Source organism: Bremia lactucae, linkage group LG5 (genome assembly GCF_004359215.1).
Source record: "Bremia lactucae strain SF5 linkage group LG5, whole genome shotgun sequence".
Classification (NCBI taxonomy): Eukaryota; Oomycota; class Peronosporomycetes; order Peronosporales; family Peronosporaceae; genus Bremia; species Bremia lactucae.
The window spans coordinates 3,667,454-3,689,220 of NC_090614.1; the positions used below are offsets into that span (position 1 = coordinate 3,667,454).

The following is a 21,767-nucleotide window of genomic DNA, read 5'->3' on the forward strand; positions in this document are numbered from 1 at the left end:
CCTAGCACTGTGAACTTCTCTTTACAAGAGAAGTCACTAAAGCTGAAGGCGAGTTCTACCTGAACTCCCTCAGACTTAACGAGCGCGCCGTTCGCTAAACGAACGGTCGCCTCTTCTCGCTTGCCATCCTGGCAAAGCGACTCAAACATCGCCGGTCTCTTTCTTAGAGCCGCGAGTTTCACAAAATTTTGTGATGCACCCGAATCCACTAGGAGGGTCATCACCTGGTCATAGCCTCTTACATGAGCGCTATAGACCAGCAGGGTTGAGGTCCGAAATTTCGAGACCTCAGGGACTATGTTACTCATTTGTTCCACAACTCTGAACTTAGGAATAGCTTCAGAGTTCGCGTCAGTAGGGCATCCCGCCCCTACTGCGCTGCCTGCATTTCCTGACCCTTCAGTTGTCGAGGCAGAACTCATGCGCCTCGCACGCTGGTTCTTGCTATCACGTCTGCATTGCCGAACTCCATGGGGGTGGCATCTGACATCTCGGCCGACGGCTTACAACAAGCTTGCGCCGAGGCACTAATGAAGGATTCCTCCTCAACCTAGGCAATTTGGATTGCCTCTTCCATCGTCGACGGCACCTTTCTGAAAAGGGCCTGTCGCGATGGACCGTGCCGTAGTCCGTTCGATAAATGTGGGCACCTTACTGTACTTCATTCGGAACCGGACCTACGGTAGTGGAAGTCGACAGCGAGAGCATCTCTAGTTTATACTCTTCGGGGATCGCTTCGTCTGTCGCGCTAAGAGTAGCGTGCCTGAAGCAACACCTCGTGGTTTTGCAGCTGCTACATGGAGCAAATATTTTCCTTCAAGATTGTTCATAAAGAAAAAGCCTTAGCGTCTGCCATAAGCGACGAGTTAGCCCACTCTGAGGCATTTCTGTGCAGATGCGACATGATGAACGACACCATCCGGCTGTTATCATCGATGAGCTACGCCACACCGCATTGCTCCACGGCTAAAATGCCAGTGTACAATCGTGTGCGCTGCAGTTTCATCGAACTTAGGCGGATCCATCCGAGTGGACTTTCGCGGATGCGGCCGGATGGAAAGCATATCAACAGTCCTGTTGGAATCCTGCTCATTTCAAGCTCATTCTGAGTCCGAGTGACAAACTTCGCCACAGCATGGCTTTGTGCCTCAGACGCGGCCAGTAATCCGGCTCCACGCGCGCACTTACGAACTAGGAAGTAGTTTCAGACTAATTTATGTTCAATCGTATTGAAAAAATCTATTTTATTCAAACAAAAATGCCATCTCTGTAGATAAGCACTTATATGTATTGCGAGCGTATTATTCTAAATACCTCGTATCTTGGATGATGCTAGGCGTCATCCCTTCTAATGTGCATGCACCTAGTGCATCACATACACTCACAATGTGAAGTGGTGGGTCTAATTTCTTCACTCAAGTAATTAACCATCTCTTAAGAATATAAGTGTACTTAACGGGGATTGTGTCACATAGGGCAACTTGAGCCCGTCACAATATTCCCTGAAATTGAAAATACTCGAAAAGATGGCCATTATATTGTGAATTTCGAAATGGCAAGCCGTCTGTATGGATCGTGTTGCATAGTTGCGACAGCAAATGGTTATTGTAAACGCAGCTTCGCAGGAGAAAAGTGCGCGTTTGTAGGAATCGAACCATTATTTAAGCCCGAAAGAACGAGTTTTATAATTTTGAAGAACTCCTCAAGAACAAAGTTATAGAAGAATGCTACTAAAAGTGGAATATGAAACTTAAAAAGTAATTAAATGACAATGTCTCAAGAGTACGCTTCGTACCTTGTCGCACTCAATGAAAAGGTTACCGATAATGCCGAGTCACTGCATCGACGACGTCTCTTTCGCTGCTTATGACGTCGATACGGAGGATTATTACGCTTATCTACCAAGTGACGGATCCATTAGCGATGACGAGGACGCTTTTGCATCCTCTGTGGCATCTAAAACCCACGACCCAGTCAACGAATTAACTTCCGTGATCGCAACCTCTAGCTGCATTGGCTCCGCATCAGCTGCGCATATGGTTATGAAGCCAATTGGGAATATAAGCGGTAGCAAACACACGCTTCAAGATGCTCTGAAGACTCAAAAGCCTTCACCATCTCTTACAGAAGGCGTCTTCTCTATTGGAGGAGGCAAAGTGAGGAAAGTCTCACGTTACACGCTAGAGCAGCATCATATTCGAAAAGTACAATTGCAAGAAGCTATGGCTGCTGCTACATTAAACGAGGATACAATGACCGATCAAAGTTTCCAAGAAGCTCCATTTCGGTTTGTGGCACCGCTCAAACCAAAGGAAACAGCTAGCAACGAAGCGGACTGTTCAAGTGCATCACCAGGTCCAGTGATCGAACGAATGGAAGGCCATGCGCCCGAGAAACAGCAAATGGGTAAGCGAACATCAAGTGCGACTCAAGAAGGTGACGAGAAGGAGTCGGATCCACTTTATGACGAGCAGCTGGATGACGTCGATGAGCAATGGGTGCAAACAAATTGGCGTACGTGATGATAGAAAGTAATTTAGACGTACCATGTCAATAAAAACAAGTGTCTTCTTTACCTTGTTCAGGTGGGTCTCGCACGCAAAGCAAGCAACAAATGAATGAATCGGATGCGTCATTGTGCTGTCCATGTTGTTTCTTGACCGTCTGCATGATCTGTGAACGGTAAGCTCTTGCCCCTTTTCGATCCTGGTTTTGCTTGACGAATTCTTCTTGCATAAAGGCATGCAACGTACGTGAACCAGTATCGAGCAACTGCAGCCATGAATTGCCGCATCAAGCGAGATGAAATCTATACGTACACGTCTAGTCAAGACAAAGCGTCACTGGTCCAGCAGCCATGGCCTGCTTTAGTGGCGACCAACGAGGTAGCTACAAGTGGACAGCAACTTGCTCAACTGCTGCAAGACGATGAGTTTTATATGGTTGCATGCTCCGATTGTGGCACCACGGTTGGCGTTTATGACAAGCACCAACGATATCACTTTTTTAACGCCTTACCTAGTACGTGAGTAGCTGTTGGCAAGAGTTTGGATAAGAATGGTCGACAACAATCGTCAAATAGCTTTCAAAGTCGAGCTTGTATAGTCTTGGCTGAACCGATGCAGATGTTATTAGGCACAGATTAAAGTTTCCACAGTATTGCAATCAAAGGAATTGCTTTTTACATCGCATGCACGCGCGCCCTGTAAGTTGTTGGAAGTTTCTTCCCACCTCCTCTACTCGATTGCAATAAAGTTCTGGACTTTTTCGTTTAATTCAAATACGAGCGCTTCAAGTTGGATGGTAGCTTGGGACCGATCCCGCATTTGGCGCACCGAGGCGACAAGCTTTGCTTGTAATGCACGCAACTCTTCTATTGCTGACAATGGTGTTAACAAAGGGCTTGACGATGCCATGATGTGGCGCACGTGAGCACCAACTTCTTCACTCGTAGGTCTCTCACTTGGGTCAATTGACGTCATGCGAAGGACAAGATCCATTTCCATAGGAAAGTGTTGCCGTGCCTTCTGAGGCACAACGCCATGGCGCACGCCTGTAAGCACCTGTGAACGCTCCATCATTGTGCTAAACGGGCAGCATAGCTCTAGTAAAATAACACCCAAGGCAAAAATATCCGACTTAATCGAGTACTTGGCACATTTAAAGCGAGAAGCGGTTTTCAGTAAGGCATCACTGCGGTTATAGCGGTAGCCCAGTTGCTCAGGAGAAGCATACGTGAACGTTCCAAGCGCCGTTGTGTGGTTACCATCATCAAACCCATACTGCTGCAGTCGTTCACGAGGTGAAAGAGCTTTATCTGACATGCTGTCCTCATAAACCGATTTCGACAAGCCAAAATCACCAATCTTCGCGAGATCGCCATGAAGAAAGATATTGTCCGGTTTTATGTCACGGTGAATCACGTCGTACGAATGCATATGGGCCACGCCTTGCACCGCGCCAAGAAAATAATTAAGACCCACTTGATGAATTTCAGACGTGTGAGTCCATGCTGATCGCTCTTTCAAGGAAGATCGGAGCCACGCTCCCAAGTTCGAATGCGTTTCGATTTCAAGCTGTTGTCGCTCTTGAAGGGGCGACATCAGCTGATTTAGAAACTGATGAACTGGTTTGTGGTCACCTGCCTCCGTCGCTGTCAAGGGCACAGCGTTTGCAGCCGTCCCGCACAACTCCATTTGTATGTAAAGAATGATTTGTGGTTTCATGACCACTGGCTCCGCCGTGAGAAGAGGTGACACACGATTATCATCATTGGTTCCTTCACTAGTGCGGCAACTCGAGTCCTGTCCTTCTCTTTCATCTTCAAAAACAAACCCTGGAACCGAATATTCGTCAAACGACAACGAGTCCGATGAAAAGTCAAGTGAAAACGACAAGCTTTCAGCTTCCATGTTGCTCATGCGCAGCTCAGCCTCTTCATCGAGTAGCTCCAATTGCTGTCGCTGAAGATTTTGAGCACTACACTGACTATCAATCAGTGATACGACAGACCCACGTACGCTTTCACTCGATTTCAATGTTTGAGTACTACACGCGTCGATCTCTGTCCACGCTGTGTGGTAGCGCACCACATTTGGATGTGGAACCATGGATGCCATTAAACGAACTTCACGTAACGCTTGGCGCTCAGCGCGCGTTCCATCCACTTCCGTCGCACGAGGAAGAACGACTTTTTTGATTGCATAGTAGCACCCATCGACCTTGCTACGCACCTTTATTACAGCACCTTGACCACCTTGACCCAAAGAACCCACAACCTCGAAATCTTGGTCTAATCGTGAGTGAAATGTACCATCCAAGTCAATACTCGGTATTGTTACGGTACTACCCACTTTGGAAGATGTCGGGATAAATGGCGGAAGAGCTGTAACTGCTGCTTTCGCAGACATAGCAGCAGGAAGGGATACGGTGCGTTTAAATGGTTTAAGCTGCTTGTGTTCCTCCTGACAGTCATTCGTTGTGACGAAAGCTGCGTGTTTCCATTTTAAAGACTCTAAAAACGCTTTATGCGATAGCTTTTTGTCTTGTGGCTGTTGTTTCGAGTACTTGGACTCGTTCCGCTGATTCAAGAATGTCGGAAAGCAGCTCCCTCGTGCTTGCAGCCATTTCGTCATATTTTTCTGTGGTGTAAGAAGTGCTGATAGAGACGAGAGCGTGGCACTGCTGTGAGTGCGAAGGGGTCCTCGATGTACTGAAGGTGGCAATGGCACAGGACAGACAGTTGGAGTGGCCTTGGCTGCATGAATGTCGGCATCGTTCTCTTCCGTTCCAATTTGGAAGTACCCAATAAATGGATTTGTCTTGTCTACTAACGTTCCTCGCTTGCTTGGATAGACTTCACTTTCGCTCTCGGAAGTAGTTGTCGTTAAATTCCTAATCTCGCTGTTCCCACGTGGTGTTGCTACCTGCTCACTACACAAGCCTGCGAACGCAATAGGTGATGAAGCCACACGCGGAACGTCGACAGGTTTGACCGATTGCGAGGCCGGCGAACTTGTAGCGAACTCATTCAACACATCGTCGCTGCTCCAGCGGCTAGTCGCGCCATTTTCAGCGTGGAGAGGAGAGCTCGGTGACGATAGGCGTCCACCGACCTGAGCGGCTGTGGCCACCCGTCGTACGCTGGGTAATCCGTTTACACGATTCTTGGCAAGGCCATAGGCAAAAGTGCTTTGCATTAGTCGACTTTTGCGCGTCTATGACTATAATTGAATCGACCACTGCAATGATTCCCAAGGTCGAGGCAAGGCGACGACAGGTAGACGGACACTTGTCCGCTTGGTAAGCCAGCTATGTTCGTGTTAGTCCCCGCACACGTTTCGCTCCAGCCCTGCCCTTAAGCTTCCTTCTCTTCACGGAGGCAGGAACGAGTGCGGACTAGTGAAATTGCGATTTGAAGAAGAGTGATTGTCAGCAAGGACCCCCTTAGAAAGCGATAACGAAAACTGTAACAAATGAGCACCAGACGATGGATTGTCACCACAACGTGGAAGACAATGCGAATTTTTGCGTCGAGATATCCTTTTAACGGGCAGCAAGCGACGTTGCGTTTTCGTGAGGAGGACAAAACGATGCAATTACATGCAACCATGACAATCCAGCAAAAGATCTTAAGGTTTTCAAAGCATTGTCGCCGAGGCGCTGTGCATAATCTAACTTGATGTCACCTAGTAACCACATCATCACGTTGAATGATTCCCATAACCTGCATCGATCCTGTCACGACTCTTAATATGTTGGGCGAAGCACATGTTTTGCAACTGCATTGTTCCTGCAAACATTTCTTACAGGTAATGGCGTAGTCATTGATCCTTCGCACCTTTCATATCAAAATTGTCAGGTTTTGGCATCTCAAATCGCCGCTACATCTACTGTTACTGTATGTCATTTACTGCGTAGCCATCGTTTAATTTTTATTCGCTTTTATCGAGAAGCGTTTCCCATTCGGCCTAGTGGTTTCAATTTTGTCAGCACCAAACTCGAAACGCATGTTCGTGCGTAAAAAAAAAAATTGCTTAAAAGAGGGTTCGTTGCATAATGGCAGGACTTTGACTTTTAGAAAAATGTTGACTACTGCGATCAGCAAGACCCGTGATTTTCAAAGATCTTGTTTAAAATCTTAAAAAACCAATCTAGCCAAACCCGAACTTCCTTGTTTTGCTTAGGATCATTTTAACTAGGCTTTGTTGCGACGACCACATTTGTTACCCATAATAAGTGGGATTTTAGGAATTAACTACTTTAATTAAAATAGAAGGGTATTTTACCCATAAAGTATATGTACCACTACAACGGTTCTCCAATCAATGTGTCCATTACAAGCGTTCCGTTTCTGTCGGTCCACGCATATTGCATGATCGAGCAACTTTCGACTCTGAGCTTAATGTTTCGCCAGGGTATGGCTTTTTATCGACAACGGAAATTGGCGTGCAGTATTAACTCTACCTAATTCCCATCCATTTTTCATGCATTTATTGTATAGGAAGTTTTTATTGATAAATCCTGCAATTGGTGGCAGTCCAATAATCGAAATCATAATAATTCTTATAGTAATTTTCTTTTCCTTTTAAATCTCTATCAGGGCAATATCAATTTTAATGCAACCGTTAATAATTAAGAATTCAAGTTTAGTGTGAAATATGTGGTGCATACAAACACACCAAAAAAGTGAGACAAAAAATGTACTTGAGCAATAATGGAGTTGGACGTAGTCGTCTGCTCCACGTCGGGCAAGCCAATCCTGCGACACAGAGTGTTTACTCCGGATCCAAACAGCTCACTTGATGACGACGACTCATCCTCGAGCTCGTTTACAAGCTCGCTTCAGGGTCTCTTGTCTTTTGTGTCCTGTACGCAACACGAAGAGCTGCTGGAGCTAGTCACCGCGGGCTGTCGCTGTGTCTTTCAAAGCTCCGAGTGTCTAACATTCGCTGCAATCGTAAAAGAAGACACGCAGGATATACCAAACGTAGCCTCGCATTGTTTAAAGCATCTCGTGCAGCTGCTTCAGAATCAAATTCTATTTGTATTAAGTGATCGAGGACTAAATGTGTTGCGCCGACAGCCAGGCTACGATCTTCGTGAGCTTCTCAATGGTACTGAGCGCGTCACAAAATATTTAACAGAGCTATGGGCGTCCACAGCACCTTTTCGGTTTAAAGACTGGGGTGTGCCCTTTGTTCGGCTTAAACCCGAGATACGACGGGAAGTCACGCGGGCCTTGGAGTTTGACGAATCGTCGGCCATGATTGGTGGCCTTTTAATCGCCGAGCAAAAAGTCGTGGCGATTACTCAATCGCACAAGAAACACTTTGAGATGCTTGTCGATGGTAAGTAAGTAAGTCTGGAAGAACGACGTTGAGTACTTATACGAGCTATATGTAGATGTATTATTGCTGATCAATTTTGTCTACCATACCCCATCACTCGTCAAAAGTGAGACCTGGGTACCAATTTGCTTCCCAAATTTCAATTCAAGGTACGTTTTAAAGCACAAATAGGTACAGCTTGCCGTTGCATATATTGAAAATGGGTATATATTGTATTGTATGGTAGTGGTTTCTTACATGCGTACGTGGTCTTTTTGACCAATGACGTATGCTTGCTGCTGTTCAGTAGCGAGCAATCGCTCGACGAATTTCCGTTTTTTCAAGCGAAAAAAAAGACAATTGCTCGTCGTCTCGAAGAATGTGGTGCTTTGGAAGCAATTATTGCGTCCGTGAAGCACCACTCGGAGTGGCAACTTCATTTTGATTTACCGCTTTTGCATCATTTTATTTACAAGAATGAACTCACTGGAGAATGTGCCGAGCCGGAGCTGACGTTTCCCTTTGATGGCAAAGATTTTGAAACACGTGTGCAATTGCTGAATCAATACGCCAAACTTCAGCATCTCATGTTTCCAGCCCCAAAGGACGGTCCAGCTCGTGAGTGTCAACGGTTTGGCAAACGATTAGCAACATTGCAAGAAACGACAGCTGCGCGTATGGTGTACGAACGTAGCGACACTGGGTTGTTTTTTGGCATGTGCAGTGCGGACTATCGACTTTTTGTGTGGTTTGACTCGCTCTCTTCCATAACGGATGCACGTGAGCAAATCCAAGTTTTACTGAACCGATTGCGTCATGATGAAGAGCTCATGTCCGTGACTCTTTTTCGTTCGAACACTGGCTTTCCGTCCGTGAGAGCGTTTGGAATGTGGCCGTGACCTTGTGAATGTTCAATACGGTACGGATGCTCTAACTAAACAGTTGATTTGGCAAGCAGGTTTTACTTAAGTTTAGTATGTGAGTTAGTAAAGAATTGAGGAAAATATCTTACATGCAGAATAGACGATTATGTATCATTGACACGTCCAAAATTACATTTAGTCGTGTCAATAATATAAAAGCGTCAAACAAAACATTCGTATTAGCGCCACGAATAAGTGTCGCTTTATGAATAGTTTCTTGAGAATATTTGATACAAAATTGGCTAAGGATGTTTACTGAATTTTTTTTAAATGCCTTGTAGTATTAACTTTGAAAATCGAGAGCATGGATCGATCAGGTGCTTGAAGCTTGCCTCTAATTCCTCCTACAAAAGCTCCATGTCTACAAGTCGTTAAAAGTCACCACAAATGATCATTACCTAGCAACACTCGCTCTTTCTCTAACGTAAACTGGCTTTGCGCGCTTCATGGCATCAAACTGAGCCTGTTCAAAAGGAACTTGTCATTTGTCATTTAGATAGAGAACTCGAAGCATACAAGTACGCTGCCTCGTTGCTTGACTGCGGCCATACCGAAACATGTAAGAGCTCTTTATAATTCAATCAATGCTGTAATTGTGAGTTCGTAGCATTCATGACAGTTTTTTGGAATCAGTTCTGACTTCTTGCTGGCGATGTCGTACGGGTGCTCCCATCACAAAGATCCAGTCTCAGCATCATTAACGATATGGAGAATACATAATAAGTATCACTTACCAAGCATCGCACAACTTTGCTGTTGTTGCAGTAGCTATTGCTTTGATGTTTCAGAATTTCATTATCCCTCTGTAACAACTTCGATTATTTCTGCAACAGGCCGTTTAAGGAGAATTTATCAGCATTGAATCTCGATTTGAAAGTTATGATGTCAGAGTGTGTTACCTACACGGATTAGTTTCATATCCACGAATAAGGCTCACGAATCCAGGATCTCTTTTAACTTTCTGAACTACTTCAACAAGCACAATTTTCTAAACACGATAGCAAGTTTCCCATTCCATATCGTCTCCGAAAATTTACACTTCGAAGCTGAGCGTAATTCTAGTAGCAAAGCGAGGTACTTTTAAATTTCTTAAGTTCGCTGGAGCGGTATTTAATCTAGCAAGTCGCATGTCGAATCCATCTTATCGATCAAAAATGGTGTAAGAACAGCTGAACGGTGAATGGATGGCTATCTCCATTTGATGTTGCCGGGGCTATATCTTAGAAAAGTAAAATGCCATCTTTCTCAGTTGTGAGCAATATCTAGTTGATGAATGACACCAACTTTAAAGCACTGTATAGGAGTACGATTTTCTTAAAACGTTTCTATCATCACCTTGCCGACCATACATAGTGCATGCCTTCGAGCTTATTGTGGCGCAAAATCGATTTGTGTAAGGTCTAACGCGTAAATACATACGATGTCTGATAAAACTTCAGATAGTTCACACCGTGTGGCCGTTCGAAGATCTTTTGAGACCACTGAGCTTTAAATTCTCGCAAGCGTGACGATGCTGCGTTTTTATAGGAGCAGTCTGTCGAACCAATACTTTAAGCAAGCTCTATTTCAAAATTACGCAAAGGATTCCTAAAGGGGTCCTCTTGCTGCACGTAGCGCTTCGTCGTGTTCGCCTTTAGTTAAGCTCTGATCGTCGTTTTCTTCATCTTGAGATGGATTAAAGAGCACACTTTACCAAGCATTTGGTAATGACGAAACTCTATTGTGTCTTGAACAGTCTCAGAATGCCCGAATGCCAGATGATAATCTGAAGAATGATCGCCGTGGCGTTTAAGCACGCTTTTTAGATGCTGTAATTCAAGTTGAACTCAGTACGATGAGGTCGAAACGGCAATCTAACCAGCTGCGTACCAAAAATCTCAACATTTCCGCTTTTTCGACCAGATAAACTCAAGGTACGTACTGGACGATTGAATTAGCACCGTGCATCGACGTGTTCACTGCCTTGGCGCCATATTCGGTGAGGTGTATTTCTTAAAAGCGTGTTTTAAAATGTATCACTGCGCCAAATGTGGCAAAATTAAGTCAGTCGTTCAATATCCCAAATAGTATTTATGATGATAGAAGCTTGCTGTGCTACTTGATCTTCAGAACATTATTTTAATTTAAGACCTAAAGTGTTTTTGTACTGAGAGCTGTTTTAAAAATTGAGTTAACATTTGCGATAATACACCTGAAAACAATGGCAGCTGTTCGCATTTTAAAGCAGGAACTCACAAGCCAGAAGCTACAACAATCGGACTGTATGTAATAAGTCTTGTGCTGTCGTCGTTTGTAGGCTGACGCATCGTATTCACGATCTCTGTAGCTGTGTCACTTGAGTCGTCCCATTTAGCCGTCTCACTATATAAGGATATTTATTGTCTCGACGTCTGTCGAATTTCACGCACGAGAATGCGTAGTAATCGTTGTGCATGCGAATAGAGCGAGCAAAGAATAGAGAAGCAGGCTGTTTCATCGCGATAGCGCCAGTATAAAAACAACATTACTGGGATGACGGCTGGAACGCCTTTTGTGATTTAGCTGAAAACTCTTTACTAGACATGCTCGTACGGCCTATCATTTGTCACGAACATCACTACGAAAATCACATGAATATAAAACTTTTTGTCGACCTATTTGTGGCAAGTTATTTTGTTTGCTTTGATTTAACATGAAAATGGTTGCGACTGCAGGTTTAAGTGACAATACAACAGCAGAAATACACCCTTCCGCCTTGGCCTCTTTTATATATATCGACAGCTGTAATGATCCTCCAACCCTTTGGATCCTTGCGCGCATGTTCCGCACATCCCTCCCTTGCGTCTTCCCTCGCGTCGCTATTTCTTTCGCGACGTGCGCTTCGACAGCAACGACTTTCGAGTCCGTCAAACTCCTACCTTGCCCCCCTCCAATCGACCCATACGTCCTAAACTACCACTAGACTACAAGAAACCTGCTTCGTTCTGACCGGACGATTCGTGGATTTTCTTCGGCGTCGAGAGCACGCCAGCAAATGTATCTTCCAGCCCCACACTGCCCCGTTTACGTCATTTCCTGTAGAAAGCCATACTTGGGATTCTCCTGACGAAGAGCCCTTGAATTCTCGCACTTATCTGCAGTATTTCGTGCCAAATAGTAGTATGGATAAGCTTGACGTATAGCACTGAAATTCTGACGTTCCGGCTACACGAGAACGGCTTGCGGTTTACGCTCAGAACGCAAAAGTGCCACTCTACGACCCGCTTCTCGGGCAGCTTTCATGAATACCTCGATGCCTAGCAGCGCCCCGAGCGCATGGCACAAACGGGTGGGGCGTCAGAAGCAACAGGCCCATAGCAAACTCGGGTCGTGGTTTGTGAGCAAATTCACGAGCAAAGGCAAGCTCTTGCGCGAACACGATGAGGAAACGGCACAGAATTTACGGCGTCGACCCGTGGGGAAGCTCAGTGCCGTCACGAACCAGCAACAAGCCAATGCTGCGCGACGGGAGGAGCTTGGAAACCCCAAGCCCATGCGTCAGAAGAGCTACTTGCGCTTACAGCTGCAAGAGATGAAGCGGCAGTCTGCCGAGACCTTACAGCGCGTTCAGAAGCGAATGGATGGCGAAGTCGTGAGAGAAGAACACGAATTGGAAGAGAAATCGTTATCGGACGAGGACGAAGATGGCCACGTTATTGACGGCCCCGAAGATGTTCAACGCGAGAGCGTGAGTAGTAATCCGGCGTCGTCTATGGGCTCCAGTACGTGTTTGCGACGCCGCAGTGCTGCCGAAGAGAAGCAAGAGCGGGAAGATGAGATTTTGGCCCACGAGACTCAGCGACACGAGTACTCGGAGGAAGTGAATCGACGCATGAGTCAAGCCACGCAGCTCTACGCCGAAGCGATTAGCGCATTGGATTACGCTCTACATCCTGAGCGACAATCAGAGGTCGGAGGATCGTCCAAGCCGCTGTTTCTAGGCGTGAAGACTGGGAGCACTCAAATGCCCAAAAGTGAATGGATTTGATCCGGACTAAATCGACAATTTCTTTGAAAGGACGTTCGATTTTGGAGAAAGAGGTGAAGGGGGTGTATATCAAGATGTAGGTTGGTATAAATGTGACGGCGATATTTTATTAGACATCAAGGACACAGTACGTAGGACGTGACAATAGTAGATGATAGTATAAACGGTTGATAATTAAAGCACTTGTGCAAAAGAGGAGTTTAGGTCTCTCGATGAGAATTAGGAATAAGCGATTGCTGCGACAAAGTGACCGCAACTCGATTGTAGCCATCAAACGCTGTCTTGATCCATCTCGGCCAAAACCTGGATGTGTTGGAAAATCGATACAGGATCGCTATTGAAAGTGCGGTCCAGTGATGGCGTCAGATCGAAGGCGTGAACGAGAGTATTCGCAAAGTTCCGAAACAGTAATGAACGACGACAATCGTGTTGCAACGAACATCACTTGGTGTTTGCGTCAGAGAGGCTGCCTCTAGTATGCTCCTACTTTGTCATTTGAATCGCCAAGCAGCATTTCGGGTACCACTTTTGGTAGACTTGTTGTTAGAAAGGTCTCTGCAATTTTAAAGCTATGTGTGACATATCGTGACTCGTCGTCAATATCGTAAAAGAGAGTTGTGATGACGGGAACGTTGGTCCGTACTTCCTTTGATCTAGCAAAATAGCGCTTTCGCCAATGTCTTTAAATGTGCAAAGCGGTCGCACGTAGTCAGAAGTGTACGAGAAATTAGCACGACCTCATCTAAGAAATTTGATTACAATGCTTTAACGTCGCGACGATTGGCGGGTACAAACGATTCAGCGGGGCAAAGGCATTTGTCTGGACTCATTTAGTGGACTATGCGCCTTGTTCCGGACACGTGACATGGCTGGCTGTTTCAATTGCTGAAATATTAGGTTCCAAAACGATAGCAATCTTTTAGCGGACATTAATTCGTGATGCAGATGCTGGTCCTGTAACCGCTGGCTACTTCGCACGCACCCTCCTTGTCGCAGAAACATGTACTTTACACTGCCGTTCCGCGACATGGATCCATGTCAAGTCGTCTTCGTTATAACATACAAGAGCATTTTAACCACATTGAGAATTTTAGCTCATCAATCGCTTTTTTGGTGCTTGGCCCCCACTATTGGCAGTTGACGATACGAACACCTTGGTCATATTCCTTTAAGGCTGCTAAGAACCCAATGGAATCCTGTAAATGGTGATCTTTGCTCGAAACGGCTGATGCTCGTAATCACATTTTGTGCAAGAAAGTCATCCTTGACATAATTAATTGCTACGCTTGAAGTCTTACCTATTGGCAGTCATCACGTACGACTAAAGTGCTATGACAACCATTCTTGTAAGTAACGTCTGTCCTATTGTCGTGCTCCTCACGGACCCGTCGCTTGTGTGGAATCACTTCTTAGCTTGCCTTGGCATGACCGATGTGCAAGTGAGTTGGAACATGGTAGAGCAGCACGAAGCGCGTTCAACCCATTCGACTTTTTGCCGACCACAACACAAGCACATACTTTGACAAATCTTATAGCGAAACAACAATGCAACGTAAACAAGCTTTGTTCGAGTCTACTGTCGCTCATCCGGTTACCTACCTCTGGACAAATGCTTTTAAAGACTCTAGTCTAGTACATCGCAATCTTAGCGTCACGTGCTCTCAGGAAGATGATCAATGTGGGAGGACGTCCTGGAATGGCGTTCCTGCGTCAAGCGATTGCAATGATACCAACCACTTCCCACAACGTCTGCAGACCACGGAATTGCCCCCCTTGAACGCATCACCAAGCCGCCTTCGGCTCATTTACGACGATGAAGATGCTAAAGATCGAGTGTGCAGCAATGTGCAGCGCCTGCTTAAAGTTGTCCAGCAAGACCCCGAGGCCAAGTCTGCAAACGCGCAATTGGCGCGGAAGGTGCTGAAGTATCGGCGGGTTATGGAAAGACTGGGTGACGTGAACGTCGAAGACCCACATTTTGATGCGTCCGCATTTTTTGGCATCGAATGGCGCCGCGTCGGTAAATCCTCACGCTGATTTTGTCGAACTATCGACTGTTCACGTTGAAATGATAAGCGTTTTGAACCTCTTGCACATACTTAGAGCGAGGACAATTACATATTGGTGAGACTTGGCCATCTTTAGTTTTCAACACTTACGCCATGTTTTTCTGTCTATATATACTCGTCCATTTTAACTGAGGTATTTTAATTGGCAACTTGTCGCTTGAAAAAAGAAACGTTAAATGTTCTATAGAGGCTAATACTCAGTGGGTCAAAAGTTGACTTCGAGCTAGAGCACGTCAGTCCTCATGCATGTAGTGGAATTAAATGCGTGCCCAATCAACCTTTTTAAAAACAGCCATTGAGTATTTGTGTGCTTAGAAGGCCTGCCAGCTAATTTGTAGTCCAATTTGAAAGATTTCTTAATACTACGAATCCGAAGTTATTACATGGATGTCCATTTTGATGCTTGTCAAATATTGGCTTTGAAGCTGGATTATTAACTCGAGAAATGGACGGGTTGAAGTTTTATCTAACAAAATGTAAGGTCGTAAACTTTTTATTTACTTAAACAAACTCGTGAGCTGCATATGCTCTTCAACTGCTGCACGTCGCTACGACTATGATCAACAAGACCTGCTTATACATCATGACTCCGGGTCTCCTAGCGCGTCACTCTCTTTTGAAGGTGTTACAGGGGCTTAGTACATATGGTGGCAAATGAAGTTGCCAATCAATACGTTACAAGAAGACAAGTATTGGAGAGGATCCAAAATTTCTTGAAGAACTTAGCCTTCGATGAAAAAGATATGAAGCAATACGCATTCGACAAAAAAAGTAAGACAACCTCAGACTCGCAGCAAACATTCGCCCGCAATCAGTCGAGACATTTATAGAAAGAAACAAACGGCCGTGCGACTACACAGTCTCCTTTGGCCTATTGGTAAAAAAGCAAAGATGTCGAATGTCTTCCGTGTCGGAATGTATCCCGTTAACGTTTCACGAATGTGTAGCTGTGGATTTGGTTTCTTTCATTTTGTAAAACTTCTGAATTGTGACGGAAGCAAACGTTGAGCAAAGCTAACTAACTTGTGCTCCCATCACAAGCTCAGTAGGTTTCCAAACTTGTGAAACCATTTAGCAGCTACACATTCGTGTAACCTTAAAAGCATACATTCCAACACGAAGGTCACGTGTCACAGACGTGTCGCAAATCGCACGCATGACTGACCCTTTATAATACATATACTAATTATTAAAGGGAACTTTAGCAAGAAAAAGATAACTTCTCGAGTTTAAAACTCAATGTGCCGATCCTTTCTAAACCCAAGCACAATACACTGACAATAAACATTGTTCATTTACCTTTTTATAAAAACGTTTTCATTCGGCATCACGTCAAAGCTAATATTAATGGAATCACTCGATCCAGTCAGCTCCAGTATCGTAATTGACGAATCCGACGCTCCTTGGTGCGTGCTATGAGTGCTATCACTCGAAAGAGCGCCTCTCTTTAGCTGCTTGTGCTTGGCCTGCGCAACTCGAAGTGCTTCTTCATGCACCACATCCACCTTGTTAGTTCCATAAACATCAATCTCTTCATCCGTATCAAAGTCCTCATCTTCCAGTCCTCCATACGTCAACCTTTCATCATCTTCATCAAACTCGTCCGTAATTCGTCCAAACGTTGAAAAATTGCCAATCATCGAGTGCGATAGACTCAAATCCAACGCTTTATTGCGCGTCCGTCCACTCGTGACAGCAAATGTCTGCGAAAGCCGTAGTGGGGGTACTCCAAAGTTCGCTATATCACTATGTGAACTCGCATAGATACTTGACGAATGGCCAACGTGTCTTCGTACGCTTCGCTCTGTGGGATACAATGGATAAAAGGAATGTCGAGCCGACATGGCGCTTGGTCGTACTTCTCCAAACCTCCCATAGACTTGACTCTCTTTAGGAGGTCGCGCTTTGATCCGAAGACTAGAGACTTCTTCTCGAAGCGCATCAAGCAAGTGACGTAATGACTGACGAAAGCCCATCATATCACCTTTTGTAAAAAAATGAAAAAATTCACTCCGTGCGAGACTGTATTTCACCTCAAGACTCAACTCCATGCGATTAACCACAATAGGCAAGATTTTCTTCCCTTTATCTTCGGCAAAGGCCAATTGATCTTTCACCAATTCACTTGCAAGAGTCTTTTCTGAAAGAAGAATTACAAACACCGAGCACTTGAGAACCGCTTCTTTCGCTTGATGAATACGAACCGACAAATCTTCTTTCATCGGAATTGTAGACTTCTTCCTCTCGTGCGCTTCCTCGTGATCCTCGGTACCAAAAGATGTCTCTTTCAGAGGCTTTCGGTCAACGTAACACCGTAACCCTCCTTCGCGGCACAATTGAGCGCATAATTTCTGAACAAATCGTTGATGGTAGTCTCCATGACAAATAAACACAAACTCTTCGCCACTCGCAGTCGCTTTGTTTAAATCGTCAAGCGTTTCCACAATACTTTCATTCCCACCACGCGTGTCGAGACTCGTTGAATCAATCTCAACAATACGATCCCTCCGACCTCCACGCTTCGCAACGTCTTTATTCATTGCTCGATAAAAGTAGTAGCCCCCCGTGTCAAGTACAATACTATCCGAAACGCCAGTATCATCCACAGAGCTACTCGCACTGCTTTCAATGCTCCCATTCGTCTTTACGTGGTCAAAATGACGTTGTTTTCCAGCAGACAATACGCCTTGTAACCCCATCGAACGCGAAGCCTTTTGACGATGATGATGATGATACAACATCGATGGCATCATCAACTCTTCATCGTATTCATGAACGAACGAGCTATGCGAGTCCGACAAGTGGTCATTCATGGTATCATACGCTGATCCTGTCAGCATGTGCTCATCAAATCGCATTGAATCCATTCCATACGTGCTAATACCAGACATTCCGCAATGAAGACGTCGACTTGGATTCCCCTTCGCTCCAGGATTAGAACACGTCAATGGCTTTGTCTCGGCACGTCGAATATTGCGCTGAATACTCTCCTCTTTGCGTTTTTCAATTTCATCGCGCATTCCATCTAACAGCATGCGCAATTGAGTACGATACGCGTCTTCATCGTATTCATACACCACGTTATTGGCATCCACATGATTGATACGCACAATAGCACTTTCAAACGGGACAAGCTGTCGCGTATACAAATACACTTGCACTTCTTCCGAAATACTCGCCTGTTCCGTCGAAATGGCTAAAATTGGCGTTCCTACTTGTTTGGCCAAAGCCAATTCTTTTAAACACCATTCCGACAGTGCATAGTCTTCCGTAAGAATACAAAGCACCACCGCAGCATTCGTAATCCCTCGTGCAATCTCTTCTCGCCATACGGAGCCACCTCCAATGCCACTTGGATCCATTAAATCCAGCCATACGGTAATATGGGCCTCTTCAAGGGATTTCCGTACTTTCAATGCAAATTCAAGATGCGAGTGTGTATAACTAATCATAACATCCCGTGTCCCTGCGGCGCGTTTAATCTCAAATTGTAACCGCGTGGACGTCGTACAGTCAATAGGTCGAAATCCCTTGCCATTTGTCCGCATAATGTCGCCTCCCATACTCAATAACGCCAATGCCGTTTCCTGGTCGTCGCGTTTCACGGCGAAATGCAACGCCGTGTCACCAGTTAATCCAACGTGGTGATTAATATCACCTCCACTTTCCACCAGAGCTTTAAACATCTCGACACTCGTGCCGCCGGCACAAGCAGCACACAAAATCGGCGTCATATCACTCGCATCTACAATCGTTGGATCCGCACCGTGAGCTAACAGCACGTGCACGCTATCAACGCGATTCACACGCGCAGCCCAATGCAAAGCGGTACGTCCGTGTGCATCTTGAAAATTCGCATTTGCTTTTGCAGCAAGGAGAATCTCGAGGGCCTCCACCGCGCCAGTTACGGCAGCCCAATGCAATGGCGTACGTTTATTTAGACCCACGTACCCCAACTCGCCCAAGACGTCCGGATGCACGTTTTTCCGTAATAACGTGCGAATCAATGCCACGTTATTCATTGCCGCGGCAGCGTGGAGTGGCGTCAACGCCACGTCACCACCCCAGTCTTCGAGCACTTGAGCAACCGCATAGTTTCCACGTAAATACGCCAATTGCAGCACGGTGATTGTATTCATATGGCCAGGATCTGGAATTGCAAGATGATTCGCTCGTGCTCGAAGCAATTCGTGTACAATGTCTGGATGATCGGCCACAAAAAGAGGCGGTAAACGACTTTCACATCGATGCGACGACTTGGAACAGAGATTCACGTTCGCGCCATGGGCAATGAGCCACTGGACTGCCGCCAAACGACCCGTACTCACGGCACAATGAAGTGGTGTCACAAGGGTCGTTTTAAACACAGAACAACACAGTTCATCCGCTGGGACGACGGGTTTTGGGATCAAGAAACTTGCCAAGTACCAAAAGAGGTCCCCGGTACTAAAACGCACTCGGGAGACTTTATCCAATGCATTGACTTGAAAGTGCGCATGAACGAGTAATTCCATGGCTGCAATATTTCCTTGATACGCTGCCACGTGCATGGGGTTTTTCGTTGCCAATCCAAAGATCCCAAATACCATCACGGGATCGGAATACAATTCATACGCAAATGCGTCACCAAGGTGAGTTTTCGCCATTCGAATGGAACGACGAAGGAGCTTTAAATCACCTAATTGAGCGCCTCGAAACAACCGCTTCCGGACGTCCGTGATAATCGTGGATCGTGCCATTTTCGAGCGTGTTGACTCGAGAGAAGACCCCCTTTTTTCGTGATGTTTTTTCTTTCGTTTCATCTTGGCACGCAACATATGCGCTTTCACGTCGCCAGTTTGATCACTTTCTTTAAAAGCGCCTAATTGCATTTTAATATGTTCTCGAAAACGCGCAAATGCACGCATGAGAACGAACAGGAGGTAAAACATTACGACAGCCCCGCTACAAAAGAGAAACGCGAGGGCATTAAAATCGCATGCTTGAAAGAGTTTGCCACTGGCGACGTAGTAGATAAAAAAACCAAATACAAGAGCTTCGTAGACAAACATACCGACACTCACAAGCTCACAGATTTGAAGACAGATTGTTCGTTTGACCTTTTGCAAGCGACCACCTTCATCAATACGCTCTTCTCGTCGAAACGGTTCAAATAGTCGCCATCCAGACGCTGGGAGGCCTAGAATCAACACTGCCGGGAACAAATGATACACTAATGCTGCGAGTGCTAAGGATTTGGAACAATTGGGTGCCGTACTTGAGAATAAAACTGTTAACGGCGAACCAATGTATAACGTGCTCTCTCGACTTCCGATTTCGTCTTCGAATTTGTAAAAATAGAAAAAACCCAGTGCAATTAAATCACCCAGGACAATGAAGTGGGACAATCGGAGTAACTTTCTTGCAAAGTACGAATTACTCTGAAATTGCCCAGTAAGGTATCGTTTGGGTAACTTTGACACCCCACGAAATTCGATGGAACTCATGCGCGTCGTGTGTTCTGTTGTATCGCCTTTGCTGCTTTGATCCGCGTCCGTGTTTTTGCGCAATCGAAGCGGTAAGTTGTGTTCTAGAGATCCGTGCTTGCTCGTGGAATGTATCGAATGCTGAACTTCCGTGTCGGACGTCTCGGCTGTTTGACTCCGACAGTAGGGCGATCTTCGTCCTCTTGGTGTGTCCGGATGAAACGTAGCTGAACACGAATACTCTTGAATGGGCGTCTCAATTTTGATATATTGCGTCTCCGAGTTGCGCGAAGGCTGCGGCTCGGCGTGGTCGTCCGTGTGGATGGTCAGGTGAGTCTTGGGGTCCATAATACACTGAGAAATTGATAGACATACGATATGGACCACATGACTTGATTAATATATGCTTGTATACAAACCGTATATCTTTCATCTCAAGAGCCGGAAGACATTGTGCACTCATTTTTATGGAATCGCAGACAGGTCGGGTCTTGGCATTTGTATGAGCAATCAAAATCGAAGGAATTAGATTTATTGAAGGCTGTGGCCAGTAATGACGTATACGGAAGGGATGACTCTTCCCCATCTGGATATGGGCAGTATTTGTGCTCATAAAAGGTCACGTAATACTTTAAAGAAAAGGAGACTTTGGTACTTTTTATGACCTTGGTAATGGCTGGGAATTGGGACTTATTATTCGCAAGGATGATGCCAACCGTACTTTTGATTTTGTAAGTCTACGTTAAGGCAATGGATACAATCATCGGAGAGGAACGAGTGCACCTGTCTGTACGATCGACTTTTATCGTGCGTGGTGGGTGATTGGACACCCTTGTAGCGCGTGTCTTCGCATATGTGCAGCAGTCAAAGTAGTGACGAGCTTATGAATATTCACCCGACTCTTTTCCCGCTCTCTTCCTTAAGTCAATAATCTTAAGTCGCAGTACTGTAATACTCGTCATCAAAGATTAGTTTAGCTAAATGACAACGCCTAGGCTGTGAATGCTCTGAACTTAGGCCATATGCGATATAACTACATAGGTTTTTCATTACTATCGTCCGACCTTGAGCAAGGGAATTCCAGCTGGCTACAGCCAAAAATATTTCAAATTTGACTTTTTAAATTGTGATGGGACGATTGTGAAGGAAGCTTGGCTTTCCGCCACGGCCTCACTCTGTCGAAAAGTCTGCCGTATCTGCTGCCTCCATGGGATAAGTGGCAAGTTGTACATATTCGTTGGACGCATTGCCATAACACCAAGCTGTAGCATCTGTTAATGACTTGTTGTCTCGTAAAGAGCCTGCCAGTCACGGGAATGCTACTCTAGTTTGAATCCATAAGATCGAAAGCACGTTCTCAGTCGTACTGGACCGATACTTTGTCGTTGAATCAGGCTTTGGTCAATTGTATGATTTAATGGTTGTCGCTTAGTTTATTATAAAACTTGCTTAGGCTTTCATTACCACGGATTATT

General features: G+C 45.4%; 6 protein-coding genes across 6 annotated transcripts; 4 read left to right on the forward strand and 2 right to left on the reverse strand.

Annotated features, from left to right (window-relative positions):
• Nucleotides 1–1,826: 1,826 nt before the first annotated feature.
• On the forward strand, nt 1,827–3,146 carry CCR75_001075 (uncharacterized protein; the record flags this gene model as incomplete). The annotated part of the gene is given in 4 exon segments (XM_067959180.1): nt 1,827–2,514; nt 2,586–2,682; nt 2,741–3,021; nt 3,034–3,146. The coding sequence occupies 4 exon segments, from the start codon at nt 1,827–1,829 to the stop codon at nt 3,144–3,146; spliced, it is 1,179 nt and encodes a 392-aa protein (XP_067821371.1).
• A 90-nt stretch (nt 3,147–3,236) lies between these two features.
• CCR75_001076 (uncharacterized protein) lies at nt 3,237–5,699 on the reverse strand (the record flags this gene model as incomplete). Its single annotated transcript, XM_067959181.1, has 1 exon — nt 3,237–5,699. One exon carries the CDS (start codon nt 5,697–5,699, stop codon nt 3,237–3,239), a length of 2,463 nt encoding a protein of 820 aa, XP_067821374.1.
• Nucleotides 5,700–7,170: 1,471 nt separating this feature from the next.
• Nucleotides 7,171–8,728, forward strand: CCR75_001077 (uncharacterized protein; the record flags this gene model as incomplete). Its single annotated transcript, XM_067959182.1, has 3 exons — nt 7,171–7,850; nt 7,906–7,999; nt 8,077–8,728. Exons 1-3 carry the CDS (start codon nt 7,217–7,219, stop codon nt 8,726–8,728), a joined length of 1,380 nt encoding a protein of 459 aa, XP_067821373.1. The 5' UTR covers nt 7,171–7,216.
• A 3,295-nt stretch (nt 8,729–12,023) lies between these two features.
• On the forward strand, nt 12,024–12,758 carry CCR75_001078 (uncharacterized protein; the record flags this gene model as incomplete). Its single annotated transcript, XM_067959183.1, has 1 exon — nt 12,024–12,758. The coding sequence occupies one exon, from the start codon at nt 12,024–12,026 to the stop codon at nt 12,756–12,758; it is 735 nt and encodes a 244-aa protein (XP_067821376.1).
• A 1,331-nt stretch (nt 12,759–14,089) lies between these two features.
• CCR75_001079 (uncharacterized protein) lies at nt 14,090–14,795 on the forward strand (the record flags this gene model as incomplete). Its single annotated transcript, XM_067959184.1, is given in 2 exon segments — nt 14,090–14,197; nt 14,217–14,795. 2 exon segments carry the CDS (start codon nt 14,090–14,092, stop codon nt 14,793–14,795), a joined length of 687 nt encoding a protein of 228 aa, XP_067821375.1.
• A 1,327-nt stretch (nt 14,796–16,122) lies between these two features.
• Nucleotides 16,123–20,640, reverse strand: CCR75_001080 (uncharacterized protein; the record flags this gene model as incomplete). The annotated part of the gene is made up of 1 exon (XM_067959185.1): nt 16,123–20,640. One exon carries the CDS (start codon nt 20,638–20,640, stop codon nt 16,123–16,125), a length of 4,518 nt encoding a protein of 1,505 aa, XP_067821042.1.
• Between the last annotated feature and the right edge of the window lie 1,127 nt (nt 20,641–21,767).